The 17,318-nt window shown below is 37.7% G+C and overlaps 1 protein-coding gene across 1 annotated transcript in view; it reads right to left on the minus strand.

Annotated features, from left to right (window-relative positions):
- The window catches only part of CFTR (CF transmembrane conductance regulator), a 168,902-nt gene that overhangs the window by 123,046 nt on the left and 28,538 nt on the right, over window positions 1–17,318 (minus strand). Inside the window, exons 2-3 of the mRNA XM_084896960.1 lie at window positions 12,112–12,222; window positions 10,097–10,205 (exon numbers count right to left, since the gene is read on the minus strand). Of these exons, the coding sequence (XP_084753086.1) occupies window positions 10,097–10,205; window positions 12,112–12,222 (220 nt within the window). The remainder of the gene's footprint in view (window positions 1–10,096; window positions 10,206–12,111; window positions 12,223–17,318) is intronic.

Raw genomic sequence — 17,318 nt, forward strand, 5'->3', positions numbered from 1 at the left:
TTTTGAGCAGCATGTTCTCTAATATTTACAATGGAACCATTAACAGATATCACCTGATTTTTTTTTTTATTTGGAAGGGAAAACAATGGTAACTGATACCTCGCTGAGTCTTTGAAGTACAGTCCTTTACAAAAAGCATCCCTGTAATGACCGGGAGAAACATCATCCTACATTCTTGGCATGCGAAAGCTGTGTGTACACTATTGGTCAGATTATTTCAGAGACACAAGAAATGCCCCAATGAGGCACCATATAAAATAGTGCAAGCAGGCTGAGGCTTGACTGAAATGAGACAGAATATAAACTTATCTGAAAATTTGATAAAATATTTCATTACTTTTTATCAGCCACAAATCAAAATGGAATTTGCTTAATGGTTCACCAGAATAAAAGAAGACAGATACAAATGTTTTAAATGGCATGGCCATGAAATGAACACTGAACTCAAAGTCACGAAACCCACATGCTTATCCCAGGCTGTTGCTTACACTCTCTGTCAACTTAGCTTAGTCATTTCCCTTCTCCGGATGGTTTCCTCATGGGTAAACTGAGCTGAGGGGCAAGCTGGTCTTGCAGGTCCCTGCAGTGCGAACATCTCTGATTCTATGGCCTGAGTCAGGGGCGTTTCATGGCACAGGCTGAGGATTCCTTGGGCAAAGGGCCTGCCCCACACCCTGCCACTCTATAGGTGTTTATTCCTCAGAGGGATACAAGTCTGAACAATGTTGAGTTCAGAAGACCCAGTGCCTAGAGAACAGCACAAGTAATTGCATTCCAGGTGGGAATTCTCTCGAGTCTCAGTTTAGCTGAGTCTCCCGGAGAAAAATTAAAAAGCCTGAAAATAACTCCTGGGAGATACATCTGGTCTCTCATGGGATCCTCCAGACCAGAGCTTAAAGTCACTGTGAATCTAAACCTTTTAGCAATTCTGTTCTGCCTGCATACCCAGGTCAGGGCCAGATGTTTCTAAAGACAGGAAATCTGCTGGACACTTAGACCATGAAAGAAAGTTCAGAGGGAAATAGAAAACTTGGTTCCGACTTGCATTTACATTAAATGAAATAAGCCCAAGATAACTTTACCTTTAAAATTACAATTCCAAACCCAAATCATACTTGTTTCTAATACAACTAGAATGAATAATTGAAAATTTTATAAATTTATATTCTTTTCTATTGTGTGTAGTCAGTAAAGTCATCATTATCATCTCAACTCATTTTAAATACACTTTATATGTGTTAATCCCAGGAATACTAGGACATTATTTGAGAAATATTAAGTTGAGATTTTATTATATTGATAAATTAATTAATAGCATACCAAAAGTCTACAGAAGAACCTATGATTATCTCAATGACAACTATAAAGGAATCTGATAAACTTCAGTATCTGTTTCTGATAATCTCTCTATATATAAAAGGCTAAGTGACCGACCGTCTGTCCAACTAGCGGGTATATATGATGCACACTGGCAATTTAATAATAAACGTTGACTCGCATATGTGCGATACATACCGTACAAAGCTCTCGCTGGCTCCAATAGCACACGTTTTAATTTTATGATACTATATTATATATACTACTAAAGGCCTGGTGCATGAAAAATTATGCACTGGAGGGGGGTCCCTCAGCCCAGCCTGCCTCCTCTCCTACTCCAAGAGCCTTCAGGGGCAGGAAGTGACTCAGCAATCAGGGGAAGGTGATGCCCCGTCACACCTCTTCTGTTGCCACTGCCAGCAGCACAAGCCTTGGCTGGCCCTGGTTACCTTAGCTTTGGGCGGCCCTTGGCAGCTGGGCAGCTGCCATCCAAACTGGGGGGCTGAGGGGACTCTGGAGGCAGGCGCGCAAAGTGGCCAGGTCCATCTGGGGGCAGGCCCAGCCTTGCCATGTGCCTGCTTCCCTGTCACGGCTGAGGGGACTGAGCACCACCATCTTTGAGGGCATGGCAGTCAATTAGCATATTCCATCCTTATTGGCTGTGGGCACCACCATCTTTGCGACAGTATGAGGGTTAATTAGCATATTCCCTCTTTATTAGATAGGATTTTGACATGTAGTTTTTTGCAATAAGGTGCACAAATCTTTTTTCTAATTAAATCCCTTTCAATGTGCATGAATCCGTGCACTGGGCAACTAGTGTTTTAAATAAACTCAAATATTAAGACACTAGAGGCCTGGTGCATAAAATTCGTGCATTGGGGGTGGTCTCTCAGCCCGGCTTGTGCCCTCTAGAAGTCCAGGACCCCCGGGGGCATGTCCAACTGTTGGAAGCTGCCCATTGTCCTCACTGGCAGAGAGGTGTGGACAAGGAATCTGGAAGGCTGGTAAACCTTGAAAACTCTGAAAGGTCAGAGCCAAGCACCCACTGTCTAGTTGAGACAATGGTAGCTAAAGCAACTTCCACCTTTTAGTTTTATGTAAATCATTGCTGATTGGCTATTATTGTAATTGCCTGCCTAAAGACTATGGATGTATCCCATAGTCTTAATAAAAGGGATAGCAAGGCCAGAGCAGGGTGAAGTTCTTCCCCTTGAATTGGGTTCCCACCTGGCACCCAATATTCTAAAATTTATACTTTCTTATCTAGTCTCATTCATTTGTGTGCAGCCTCTTCCAAAGCCCGAACCCTGAACCACATGGGACATGGGGGGGGGGGGGGGGCATTCGCAACTGGTGCCCAACCTGGGGCATTCGCATCTGACTGATGGCTTAGGCTGATGTTGGCGAGCCCAGCTTCTGGATGAGTGGTGCTCCCCCTGTGGAAGCACAATGACTACCACGTGGCAGCTCCTGTGTTGAGCATCTGCCCTCTGGTGGTCAGTGCACATTCAGTTGATTTGCACATTAGCCTTTTATTATATAGGACTAGAGGCCTGATGCATTCAGAGATCATAATAATCTGGCCACTCAGTGTATATTTTATATTACATTACTAAGATATATTTTTAATTCTCCTGTTGCAAAGATTACAAACCCCTACAAGTTATAAGATTATGCAATCTTCATCAGAATTACAAGTAGAGTTTTTGGAAGTGAACTTTTACACCATAAGAGCATATATGCTCTATCCTAGTTCTTACCAATCTCAACACCATGCACGGTACCTAGCACAAAATATTCATTCAGCATGTATTTGTAGAATAAATGGATAAAATGATTCTAAGTTTCAGTTTTTTAAATGAGAGACTAATGAAAAACATTTGAGGAATAAGAATAATGTGTGAGAGGGTTTACATAATAAATATCAAATCATATTACTATACAACTATAATAACATATGGCATGAGAAAGAAATAGATTAATTCATTTTAAGGGTCCCAAAACTGGTTTAAGTATACTTAATAATTAATATGTAATAAAACATGGCATTTTTATTCAGTGGATAAAGGCTAGATCACTCAATAAATAATGGAGAAACTGAATACTCATTCTAAAAATTCAATTTATTTTAAATAATTATTTGTAAATTCCAGTTAATGTACAATATTATATTACTTTCAGGTGTACAACTCAGTGATTAGATATTTATATAACTTACAAAGTTATAAATCTAGTACCCATCTGACAGCATACATAGTTATTACATTATTGACTCTATTTCCTAAGCTGTACTTTACATCACACATGACAAGTCTGTAACTACCAATTTGTGCTTCTTAATCCCTACACCCTTTCTCTCATGCCCCGAAACCCCCTCCCATCTGGCATCCATCAAAATGTTCTCTGTATCTATGAGTCTGTTTCTGTTCTGCTTGTTCATTTGTTTTTTAGATTCCACATATAACTTAAATCATGTGTCATTTGTCTTTCTCTGACTTTTTTCACTCAGCATTAAACCCTATAGGTCCATTCATGTTGTTGCAAGGGCAGTATTTTTATTCTTATAGCTGAGTCATGTTTCATTGGACATATGCACCACTTCTTCTATATCAATTTATCTATTCATGGACACTTAGGTTGCTTCCATATGTGGCTATTGTAAATAATGCTGCAATAAACCTATGGATGTATGTCTTTTCAATGTAGTGTTTTGGATTTCTTCAGTTAAATATCAGAAGCAGGATTGGTGTGTCCTTCTTTGTTTCTTGTTATATACTTTGTTTTAAAGTCTATTTGTTGTTGCTTCCATTTTTATGAAATATCTTTTCCCATCTGTTTACCTTCAGATTATCTTTTAATCTAAAGGAAGTCTTGTAGCGAGCATAAGATTCCTATTTTGTTATCCCTGTAGGCATCATATGTCTTTTGATTGGAGCATTTAATGCACTTTAATTTAATGCATTTGTTTAATAAATGTGTATTTATCGTCATTTCATTATTTATGTTTTAACTTTTTTTCTCCTTTCACATTTCTTTTTTTAAATTTTTCTTTATTTAATATATTTTATTGATTTTTTTTACAGAGAGGAAGGAAGAGGAATAGAGAGTTAGAAACATCAATGAGAGAGAAACACTGATCAGCTGCCTCCTGCACACCTCCTACTGGGGATGTTCCTGCAACCAAGGTACATGCCCTTGACCAGAATCAAATATGCCCTTGATAGGAATCAAACCTCAGACCTTTCAGTCTGTAGACTGATGCTCTATCCACGGAGCCAAACCAGCCAGGGCTCTAAAATAAGTTTTTAATTCCTTGTTCTTTCTCTTCTCCTTCGAGTACCCCCTGGTGCAAATGTTGATATGACTGAAATTTACCAGAGAATCCTTAAACTACCCTCATTTTTAATATTTATTTGTTTATTTATTTATTTTTGCAGTTCTGATTAGGTGTTTTTCCCTTCCTTATCTTACAAATCACTGATTTGGTCCTCTGCTTCATTTACTCTACTGTTGATTTCTTATACTGTATTCTTAATTTCTGTTAATGTATTCTTAATTTCTGACTGGGTCATTTTTTTGTTTTCTACTTCTATTTTTACGTTTCCTATCATTTTGTCAATGTTCTCAGAAAGTTCATAAAGTATCTTTATAACCAATGTTTTCAACTCTGCATCTAGTAGATTGCTTGTCTGTATTTTATTTAGGTGTTGCTGTGCTGTTTTTTCTGGAATTTTGTTCTGTTTTCACTTGGGACATGTATCTGTCTCCTCATTTTTGGCTACTTTGCTGTATTGTTTCTATGTATTAGGTAGAGCTGCTATGTTTTTCCCGTCTTGGTAGAGTGACCTCATATAGTAGGTGTCCTACAGGGCTCAGTGGCACAGCCTCCTCAGTTACCTGAGTTGGGTGCTTCAAGTATGCATCCTATGCAAGCTGTGTGCACACTCCTGTTGTAGTTGACTTTGACTGCTGTTGACACGTCAATGGAGGGAATATACCCTCAGGCTGATCAGCTGCAAGAACTTGCTGAGGCGGCAACAGAGGAGTTGCTGTGCAGAGACTGATTCAGTGGAGCAGAACTTGCTTTTTAGCAGGGATCTGGTGCCAAATGAGTCTCTCTTGAGTGTGTCATTCATGAAGGTGCTTGGGTGGTGCACTTCAGCCTGAAGCTGTCCACCAGGTGTGCTAGCTTTAGGGTTACCCAGATACTGCAGGCCAAAGTCAGCTGTGTCCCACCCAGGGCAACCCAGTTTAGCTATAGAGCACTCTGCAGATGGCTCCTACTTGTGCTGTGTTTGGATGTGGCCAGGAGAGGCCAAGCTGTGAATTAAGGCTGGCTGCCACTGGTATCAAGCTTGGGGTTACTTAGCAAGAGGCATCTGGAGGCTGAATGCTGCTTGTTTGGGGTTCATGAACCTTTGAGAGATTTCAGGAAAGTCTACATTATGAGCCAAGACAGGCTATTTGTATGGAAAAGCCACTAGAAATAGCTTGAGTGAGCCCTAAAGTTGGGTGGGGTGAGATATAAGGGAATCACCTGTGCACAGGGAAAAGGGTGTTAGGCCAATGGAGACTCAGATATGGTGCCAGCCAGCAGGCTCTGTGGGGGGAATGCTCACCTAAGAAACAATGGCTTCTGACAATACTTCTGGAGGAGAAAGCTGCCCTTCCAGTCTTCAACCTGAAGCCAGACAATTCAGTTCCTCCACCTACATTCCTGCTGCATTTTGGGCTGAGGGCAGTCTTCAACTTGAAGCCAGACAATTGTAGGGATGTAGTTCCTCCTCCTACATCCCTGCTGCTTTTTCCAATGGCTGAAGCTCAGAGTGAGCCCGAGTACATCAGTGCATGGGTCATTTAAGAGGCATGCCTGAGACTGCAGGAGTGCTCCATCTCACTTAGCCACAATTCCTGCTGGTGTATGCAATCAGAAGTTATGGGGACTTCTCTTCCTGGAACTGAAACCCTGGGGCTGGGGCCAACAGCCAAGACATCCCTCCACATTTTCAGTCACCAACTGTGAATGTGGGACCAGACCATTTTGCTTCTCTGCCACTCCTATCAGTCTCAACATAGCTTCTGTATATTCTCAGTTATAGGGCTCCTGATCAGCTAGATTTCAGGTGGTCATGAGTGATGGTTATTCTGTAGTTCAGTTGCAATTGTGATGTGGTTGTCAGAGGATGCAAATACCACATTTACCATCTTGACCAAATTAAATCAGATTTAATGCATAAAAGTAATTTCACCCAAGTTGCACTGACATGTATCACAATTTGATGGTGGAAATATGCCCAGAGCTGCCTAGGAATCGAGAATATTTTTGAATGGATGCCTATGAATTTCTTATCATAATAAATATGTTGTGATAACCATATTCTCTCAGTAACCTGCTTACACAATTCTGTCACGTTGGCTTCCCTCTGTTTACCCTTAATTGAGCCCACTGAGCCAGTTTCAACAAGCCAGTTTGTCTTCTATGCTGGGAGCCTTAGATGTTAAAGACATTGTTGAATCTGGCTGCTGAGCCAAAAGGAGGAAAACAAGAACACGTTGATGATGAGAAGCCGTAGCTAATATGATTTAAAATTACATCAACACTGCAGAGAGAGACTAGCTCCTCATGATGACATTTCCTTTTTTCTTAAGCTTCCATATTCAACAGCAAATGGTATAGTACTGTTTCAATGAGTACTGAAATCAATCAAACATTATACCACAGTTATCCTGATTTAGAGGGGCTCAGAATACACTGGTCATTGTGAAAGAATGTCTACCTTTTAACAAGAATAATGTTATAGCAATTTCAAAAATCCCTGCTCATTTCATAAAACTTAAAAATTACTAAGATGGCACATACAAAGGAAATAAGGAATTGCCCAGAAAAAAAAAATACTGCATATAGTGAGGCATTGGGATAATTTGTTTAAAAGACTAGAGGTCTTATTATAATGTCTACATTTTCTCCCTGTAAGCAACAACAACAAAATAGAGTTCCGAGATCAGATGCCTGAAAAGCTACACTCATTTTAACCACCTCAGTAGTACATAAATTCTCTAAGATTTACAGTTTTCAACACTTTACTTAAAACTGCATGGCATTAGCGAGGCGGCGTTTTCTCTGTGAAAAGGGTGAGCCACTGCCAACGTTAATTTTCCTCTCCACGCCTTTACACCGTATTTCAGCTGCTATGCCATTGATTCTTTTCCTCACCAATACTCAGTTCCCTCTGCAAATAAACTTGGCCCTTCAAATGTGCTGCCAGTTGCAAACCTCTGGCCCAGGCCTCAGGTTAGCTTGGGAGCACCTCTTCCCTCCCTCTCCTCCAGGAAAGGATTTATGATCCCTTTTGCTGAGATATTTTTAAACTTGAGAAGTTTAAGTATAAGTGAGTCCTCCACACCCAGTCCATTCTGCTACTCCTTAATTTTGTTTATAAGCTTGATTCCAGCACTGATGGCTCTTGGGTGGATTCCATACAGGGCTTTCCCTAAGTATAAGTAAGTGAGAAGATGCTAGTTGGTTCTCCTGCTTTCTGCTGTGAACTTTCCTCAGATTTGCCCCTGAGGTGGCCCAGGAAAAATCCTCAGCCTTAAAGCTTCTGATAACCTGTGTCTCCTGAGAAGGTGCAAAGAAACTCAGCAGACTCAAGACCGGTTACTAGAGTCACGTTCGGTTGGAACCTCATTACAGATATAGTTATGCAGCAAGTGTAATCTGAGGTAGCAGAAGGATCATACGCTTTGGGGCTATTGTTCAAAGGTACCAAATGCATGACTTTGGGAAAGTTATATCATTTCCCTGATTCTCAATTTCCTTTTCTGTACATTAGGAGATTTATTAAGAGAATCGAGTGAGCCGAAACTGGTTTGGCTCAGTGGATAGAGCATCTGCCTGCGGACTGAGGGGTCCCAGGTTCGATTCCGGTCAAGGGCACATCCTCAGTGGGGGGTGTGCAGGAGGCAGCTGGTCGATATTTCTCTCGCATTGATGTTTCTAGCTCTCTATCCATCTCTCTTCCTCTCTGTAAATAAAATATATCTGAGAGAGAGAGAGAGAGAGAGAGAGAGAGAGAGAGAGAGAGAGAGAGAGAGAGAGAGAATCAAGTGAAATAATCTGCATAAAGGGCTTAATGTTGAACCTGGAACAGGTTAGGTACAATAAATATTAAACCATAGCATGTTTATTTTGGGGTCTGTGTACACAAGGCCAAAAAATAATGTCAATAAAGATGTTTGTGTATCATCTAATCTTTCATGCTTAGGTAAGTGCTTTTGTTCACAAGAAACTTTCAGCTGGTGGATAATTATTTCACAAACCATAGAATAAAAGGAACTTAAAAAATAGGCCTCTCTCCTAGCTTCTATTCATATATGCTTATGTTAATTACTAGGAGTAGCATGTGATGGAAAACATGCCTAGGAAAAATGTTTAATTTCATCACAATCTTAGTTATAATGTGACACTTGTTTGAAATATCATTTTATTTCAATCCAATAATGATTTATTGAGAAAGTTACATTCTTATATGATATGACCAGAGTGAATTATACTTTTATACACTAATTCAAATATAGAATATAGTCATTCAAGCAATCAAATTCTCCATTTTCTAGTAGGAATATAAATTAAATAGTTTAAAAATTATTGATACATAAATATTCTAACAAAATATATTTTAAAAACTTAAATCAATAGAACAATCGCTATGTATAGAATTGTTTCCCAAAGCTATGAGTATTCTTATTGAGAAAAATTACCTCAAAAAATACCTTAAAAGATAATTAATTCTTCAGTTATCTTATTCACATTTCTGAACAAATTATTTTCATCTCCGAAGTGTTGATGGTATGTATAGGAATACATAGATCAGTAGGTATGTAGATAGACAGATAGGTAGGTGGGTAGGTAGGTAGAGAGATAAATTTCAAAAGCCAGAAAATATTTTCCAGCAGATTATTTAGAGTAGCACAAAACTTTCTCGACACAAAGGTGGTCATCTATGTCAAGAAAAGTTTTTAAATGTATTTTTCTTGGTGTGATGGAACCACAGATTCTTAAAACAATGCAATTTGTGTGGCATCTCTTTGGGAGTCACTAGGGCACTGCTAACTCTGCAGAACATGACACCAATATGAACACAAGTGCACCCAGATGGCACTTCACATCCCAAAGCAAATTTGTGCCCAGCTGGCCCTTGAAGGCTAAGTTTCCAATTTCCCATTGCCTTTTATGAGTATAACTGAGGATTCGAAATGAGGCTCCGGTGCCCTGGCTGGATTGCTCATTGATTGGAGCATCATCCCATAACACACACACACACACACACACACACACACACACACACAAAAGGTTGTGGTTCCCACATACCCAGGTTGCATGTTTGATCCCCAGTCAGGGCACCCACAATAGGCAACTAATAGATCTCTCTCTCTCTCTCATCCCCCTCCTCTCTCTCTAAAAAACCAATGAATATATCCTTAGATGAGGATTAAAAAAATGGGGCTCTAGTGATCAAAGTTACATTTGACAGCAGCTCAGGAACGTCCCAGATGGCACAAAGCCTGGCATTTTTAGGCACGGTGCTCTCTTCACACTGATACAGTGTAGGAGACTAAGGAAATAATACTTCACTGCCAAATCTTTACATTTTGTTATTTTTCATTGAAACAATTCAGCATGAAGATATGTCAAAAAATTACAGTCATATGTCACTAGCTGAATTAGACCTAATAGTTATTTTTCCCATAATAAATGTAGAAATGACATCCTTACCCCTAAATATAATAAGATTCCATAGAACATAAATCTCCAAAAAAAGCATCGCCGGAGGGCATTAATGAGTTTGGGATTTTTCTTTGATGCCAGTTCTCTGTCCCATTCTCTGCAAAGGAACAAAATTGGGACCAATAAGGTGATTGTACAATATTTGAAGTATTATTTTCCTTAACATAGTTTTACTCACAAGTACATCCAAGAAGATTAACCAAGTGATTAAAGAGATGAAAATTTTGAAGACCTTCGAACACCAACACTCAGTCAGATATTTGGCAGAATTCAATGCTATACCATATATCAATTTTCAGAGAGTTGACCTCATAAAAAGGCAACATTATATTTGTTAAAGAAAGTTTCTGGGCTTCTTAAAAGCAATACAAAATGTAGACAATAAAATATGATTTGTGAATAGATAATGCTATGCTTGGAACAAGGAAAAAGATAAACAAGTATTTGGGGGTTTTTTCTCCTTCACCTCTTGATTTTTACCTGTTTAGAATTGTAGTAGATTTTATATAATTTAACCATCAAATAAAAAACAAGATAATAAAGTCAAATGTGCCGAAACCAATTTGGCTCAGTGGATAGAGTGTCGGCCTGCAGACTGAAGGGTCCCAGGTTCAATTCCGGTCATGGGCATGTGCATTGGTTGTGGGCACAACCCCGGTGGGGGGTGTGCAGGAGGCAGCTGATCGATATTTCTCTCTTATCATTGTTTCTCTCTCTATCCCTCTCCCTTCTTCTCTGTAAAAAAAAAAATCAATAAAATATCTTTTTAAATAAAAAGAAAAGACAAATAAGGTTGAATATATTACTTTGCCTTAAAATGTAAAAAAAAAAAAAAAAAAAAAAAAAAGAAAGAAATAAATGACTTTAATGAAAATAATCAAATTGCAAGTCTACTCAACTTTATTTTGGTACAATAAGTTAGTAGCAAATTTTCATTTTTATGATTTTTATTTTACTGTATTGCCAACTCCCTCTCCCTTTCATTTGGTATCAGACGCTCTGCTGCTGGCACAAGACCCTGTCTAGCTCACTCATAGACTGTGGTTGGTCCAAGGAGTGAGCATGTGACTCAAGAGTCTCTGGAATTTTTCACATTTGGCCAAGGAGAAAGGGCTCTGTTCTCTGTGGTTTATAAAGATATTAGCTATGAGTTCTGAGGACCCACTGCATGGAGGAAGCTCCTCTGAGAACATAAAGCCAACACAAGGCATATACCATCAGTAGGTATTTCAGTCCCTATTTCACTCAGTGCCTAAGGTCAGTTCTCCACCTGGGCCTTCAGACAGTTAGATTACAGGAGCCAATAAAATCTTTCTCTGTATTTGCTTATGCTACTTAGTTGGGTTTCTTTCATTGGCAATCAAAGTGTTCTAACCAGTACTCTTAGGAAAAGGGACTTCTTGCAATGGGAGACACTGTTCCTGGGGAGGCTGGGAGTGCAATCATTGGTTTTACAATCCTGGCTCCATCAATCATTAACTGGCAAATTACATCAACTCTCTGAGCCTCAGTTTGCTCTTCTGTACAATGGAGATAATAATGCTTTCCTCCCACAGTGGCTGAGAAGAGACGGTATGGCTGACAGCATGTACGTACTCAAAATCACGAAATTTTTATGTTTCTTTGCTATCCAATAGCCATTACCTTAAAATTTAAATTATACTCAGAATTTAAGATTTTGGAGGCAAATATACATGCTATCCTTCATATAGATGTTATTTCAGTCTTGAAAAATATCCATCCAATGTTCTTTAAAGACAGATAACTTCTCAACTTCTAATATGTGGAATATGTATTTTCAGAAAAGAATTAATTTCTCAGGAAAATGTTTTCTTCCATCATTTCACTGTTTAATTCCTAATTGATCCCAACTTCAGAAAGAAAAGAAGATGCTCCTGTTTTAAATATGCTATTTTACAAATTTAGCCCTCTAATATGTCAGTTCTCTAAGTAATTAATATTAATTACTTTTTCCAACTAATAAGCAATGTACATGAACATACCTTTCTAATATTTCAGAGAGATTGTCAGCAGAATCAGCTGAAGGGATTTGATATATGTCTGACAACTCCAGGCGCTGTTTGTACCCTTTCCACAAAATTGGTCCAGTCCAACTAAAATAAAGAGAAAGACAGATAGAAATATTTACTTGATTTGGTCTCTAATATAGACTTGGAATCTGATATCAGTTCAAATCTTCTGGCATGTGGAGAAGGGTGGACACATACTGTAAATATGAATAACATAAGTCAACATATACATAAATACCAGGGCTTCATATCTTATAGAACACATCTGTATACAACACCCAGTGCCTATGAAATAATGTGACTGCTGCTATGTCAGAAAGGATCAAGAATGATGGTAGAATCCTTCCTAGAGGGAAAAGAAAACCTGTTAAACATTTTGTATTAGAAGTATTCTTAAAACACACACACACACACACACACACACACACACAAATAGCCCCCAAATAACCAGAGATTTGGAGTTCATAGCTTGCTATAACTGCTAAAGTCCAGTCTCTACCACTTCAAATATTAAATTATCTGTGAATGATTAAAAAAAAAAGTAAATTTTCAATCAACACCCTTTAAACCTTACACATGTTACCATAGCACATGAAACTCAGCAATTAGCTATTTATTTAACGAACTGTCTGTATATAGATGGAGGGTTAAAGAGTAGTCTATATCAAATTATTTAATTATCATGTCTGAATTATTACTTGAGGGTGGGGATCATAACTTTCTTATACTTTGTCTCCTCGCCCTGCACCATAAATAACAATTTACGACAGAAACTAGTGAAGCTGTATGGTAAGTAATTAGGCAGGATACCCCAGTCATTTTCAAGTACATTGTCTCTGACTATTATGGATAAGGCAGAATAATCTTCCCAGAGATACGAAAATATAAAAAGAAGGAGGGAAAGGAGGGAGAGGGAGGAAGAGAATTATAAAACAAAGAAATCATGTACAAAGGGAAATTCTTAAATGAAATTTGAGCATTGAGACTTTTCTTGAATAAAATTTCATTTACTGAAGGAAATGTGATCCCTAAACATGCTCTTTCCCTTAGCATCTTTTTTTCCCCTTCAGAGATGTCTAAAACTTAGTGTCATTGAGACTTTAGTAATGTATCAAAATACATATTAGCCCCCAAAATCAAGCAAGTCCAGTTTTTTGCTTACAATTCCTTGGTCTCCGGCTTCTTATTTTATTTTTTAAAATATATATTTTTTTGAGTTTTTACAGAGAGGAAGGGGAAGGGATAGAGAGCTAGAAACATCTATCAGCTGCCTCCTGCACATCCCCTACCGGGTATGTGCCCGCAACCAAGGTACATGCCCTTGATAGGAATCGAGCAGGGTGACACTTTATCCTCTGAGCCAAGCCAGTTAGGGCAGGTCTCCAGCTTCTTTAGCTGGCCCCTGATGTCTCTGCAACTTAACCTTCCTTTAAAGGTAACTGAATTAGGGCCCAGTGTAAAGGCTAAGTAATTTAATTTAATTTTTATCTCTGTGATATTTCTTGTTAAAATATCAATGAGTGATAATGGTTTATTATGTTACTTTTCCCCACTAATTTGTAATATTTGCATTCTTAACAAGAGCCTTAGCAAAAAGGATGATAATTAGTTTTTTGTCTTTATTGCCTAGTCTGATAATTGCTAATTATTCCAAAATAACTGGGAACCATCTGAATATTGCAATTAAAGTAATCCTGAGTAGGTTACACATACTGGGATAGAATTTAGGAATGTCCATTCAGGATTTCTACCTCAGTATCTCTTCCATTAGAAATGAATGCATGCTTTGATTGGGTAGCTCAGTTTATTAGAGTGCCATCCTGATATGCCAAGGTTGTGGGGTTCAATCTCGTCAGGACACATACATGAAACAACCAATAAATGCATAAATAAATGGAACAGCAAACTGATGTCTCTCTCTCTCTCTCTCTCTCTCTCTCTCTCTCTCTCTCTCTCTCTTATCTCTCTCTCTCACTCTCTCTCTCTATCTCTCTCTTTCTCTCCCCCTTCCCTCCCTCTCTCCTCCTTCCTTCTTCCCTCTCTCCTCTCTCTAAAAGTCAATTCTAAATTAAATTTTAAAAAATCTAGAAGTCCAGGAGTTTTATGAAGCAAAGCAAGTACCCCTGGAATAACCAAAAGCAATAAATCGTATTCTTCCTTCTCTTCCTCAAATTTGTCCCACTATCTCTTGCTCTCATTTCAAATTGATCTTGTCATCCTCCTTCATTCATGTACAGTCATTACATATTGATAATAAATGTATATACTAATCGACTTAGAAACTGTCAGTTTCTAAAGTTCTGGTTATTTCTAACAGAAACTAGCTAATCATTAATTATGAGGCAGTAGTCAGAGATCCATAAGATATACAGTGTTTTATAGTTTATCAGTTTCAAACTGACTTAAAAAAAAAAAAGTCTAGTGTTCCAGGTACACTATTCTGTTTACTTAACTGAGAGGCTTCAGGTTTTGTTGAGGAAAAATGTTATCACTTAACACACACACACACACACACACACAAACACACACACACACACCTATATTTAATTAGTTTCATTTCTTAAGACAAAACTTCCAATTTTTGTATAGAGCGATTTGTAATTCCTTATAATAAAAAGAAATTTCCACTTATAGCCATTTTAAAGCCTTCATTTTCACAGAATCTATTCCCTTAAAACTACATAAGTAAAGCTTATAATCATTTTTCCATTTGACACTTAGTTTTCATTAATCCAACAGAGACATCTGAAATTTTCATCTGTAGAATTTAAGATGAAGATCAGGTATCAGATACATTTAGTTCAAAATAATTTTGTTTATATAAAACAATCAGGTTTCTACAGTATTTAACATTCCTTGTTACTTAACTAGCCAAAAAATAAAATAGCAAATTCAAACCACTGATTGCATGAGACTTACAAATACTAACAAATTCATACACTCCAAGATAACAGTCTTTTTTCCTTTTTGCAAAAAATAATAAATACTTGAGGAAGTAAGAAGAAATTACCTTAAACTAATTTGTGTAGACAAATTTAAAACACCGGAGGTTTTCTCATCACCCAAGATATTAACCATAAGATTTAAGTAGCTCCAAAAATCTGGATAATCTCAACTAAAGCAACTTTTGGAGTTGAGGCAGAGAAAAGAAGGAGACACATTAGAACCAAATCTGGTAATATTGTAAATCTAACCCTGCAGCAGAGCTCCCCCACTGTGCCTTAGTTACTTAGGTAAGTGGCTATGGTGGGGAAATTAACTTGACCAGAAGTCATCTCATTTCTGTAAAGATTTTTAAAAACCTCACAAATAACACTTCAAACGTCACAGTTGTTGTATCAGCTTAGATTCGATGTTACCTTATAGTCAGATGAATTTCTCTCAATGAATTTTAGTGAAAATAAAGCCTTGTAGACTTCAAGAAAGCAGCTGGAAGTCCCATCACTGGAGTCAGGGTCTGGGGAGTTCCTGCTCTCTGTTTCCACAAGGTACTTATTTACTCAGCATTTGCTGATTATCCATGAAATGGTGAATTTATAAGCAATAACCACTTCAGTGTGCTTGATCACCTTTAGGAAGTACATGCTTGCTAAAGATCAGCCTTTTTTGTTTGTTTGTTTGAGAGTTAATTACTTATGAGACTCCAATGTACCAAGAGAAACATAGTTCATTTTTTCTCTCTGGATGAGTAAACAGTAAAGTAAATGTAGTCAATAAATTGCAGAAGAACTGGAGAAAATTATTTGTTCCTCAGCAGAAAAGAACAAAACAATACTGAAAAATCCTCTGGAGGCCCAGAGCTTAAAACCATACAGGCATCCTAATGTAAATCAATTTAACTTCATGTTTAGTGAGTCCAAACATTAAATAGAAAATCTATCTGCCTACTTGATGAAATGCTTCTAACTATACATGTATTAAGAATGTAAACATATCGCCAAAACCAGTTTGGCTCAGTGGTAGAGCATCGGTCTGCGGACTCAAGGGTCCCGGGTTCGATTCCGGTCGGTCGATGTTTCTCTCTCATCGACGTTTCTAGCTCTCTATCCTTCTCCCTTCCTCTCTGTAAAATATCAATAAAATATATTTTAAAAAAAAGAATGTAAACATATTAAGCAAATATCCAGAAAGATATTTCCTTTTATGCTTATCTGCGTTTTCTAATATTTAACAATGAGCATGTATAACTTTAAAGAACAAAGTACAATTATTAGACTTAATAAATGAATCAGCAACGTAGCAGGATACAAAATTAGTGCCAAGAAAATCTATGGCATTTTTACACACCAATAATAAACTTACAGAAAGAGAGACTTAAAAAGCAATCCCATTGACCATCGCACCAAAAAAATTAATATACCTAGAAATAAACTTAACTAAGGAAGTAAAAGATCTATACCTGGAAAACTGCAGTACACTGAAAAAAAGAGATAGAGGAAGACGTAAACATATAGAAGAATACACCATGTTCATGGATTGGTAGAATCAACATCATTAAAATGTCCATACTACCCAAAGCAATCTACAGATTCAATGCACTCCCCATTAAAATACCAACAGCATATTTCACAGACCTAGAATGAACTTTCAAAAAATTCACCTGGAATAAAAAATTAAAAAAATAAAAAAGGCCCCAAATAGCCACAGCAATCCTGAGAAAGAAGAGCAAAGTAGGTGGGATCTCAATACCAGATTTCAAGCTGTATTACAAAGCCACTGTTCTCAAAACAGCCTGGTACTGGCCCAAGAACAGGCATATAGACCAATGGAATAGAATAGAGAACCCAGAAATCAACCCAAACCACTATGATCAATTAATATTTGACAAAGGAAGCATGAATATACAATGGAGTCAAGGCAGTCTCTTCAAAAAATGGTGTTGGGAAAATTGGACAGATACATGCAAAAAAAAATGAAACTAGACCACCAACTTACACCATACACAAAAATAAACTCAAAATGGATAATGGACTTAAACATAAGATTGAAAACCATAAAAATACTAGAGGAATCCACAGGCAGCAAAATCTCAGACATATGCCTAAGCAATTTCTTCACTGATACTGCTCCTAGGGCAATGGAAACTAAAGAGAAAATAAACAAATGGGACTATATCAAAATAAAAAGATTTTTTCACAGCAAAAGAAACCATTAACAAAACAATAAGAAAGCCCACTTCA

Source organism: Pipistrellus hanaki (genome assembly GCF_964339955.1).
Source record: "Pipistrellus hanaki genome assembly, chromosome: 10".
In the NCBI taxonomy this organism is placed as follows: domain Eukaryota; kingdom Metazoa; phylum Chordata; class Mammalia; order Chiroptera; family Vespertilionidae; genus Pipistrellus; species Pipistrellus hanaki.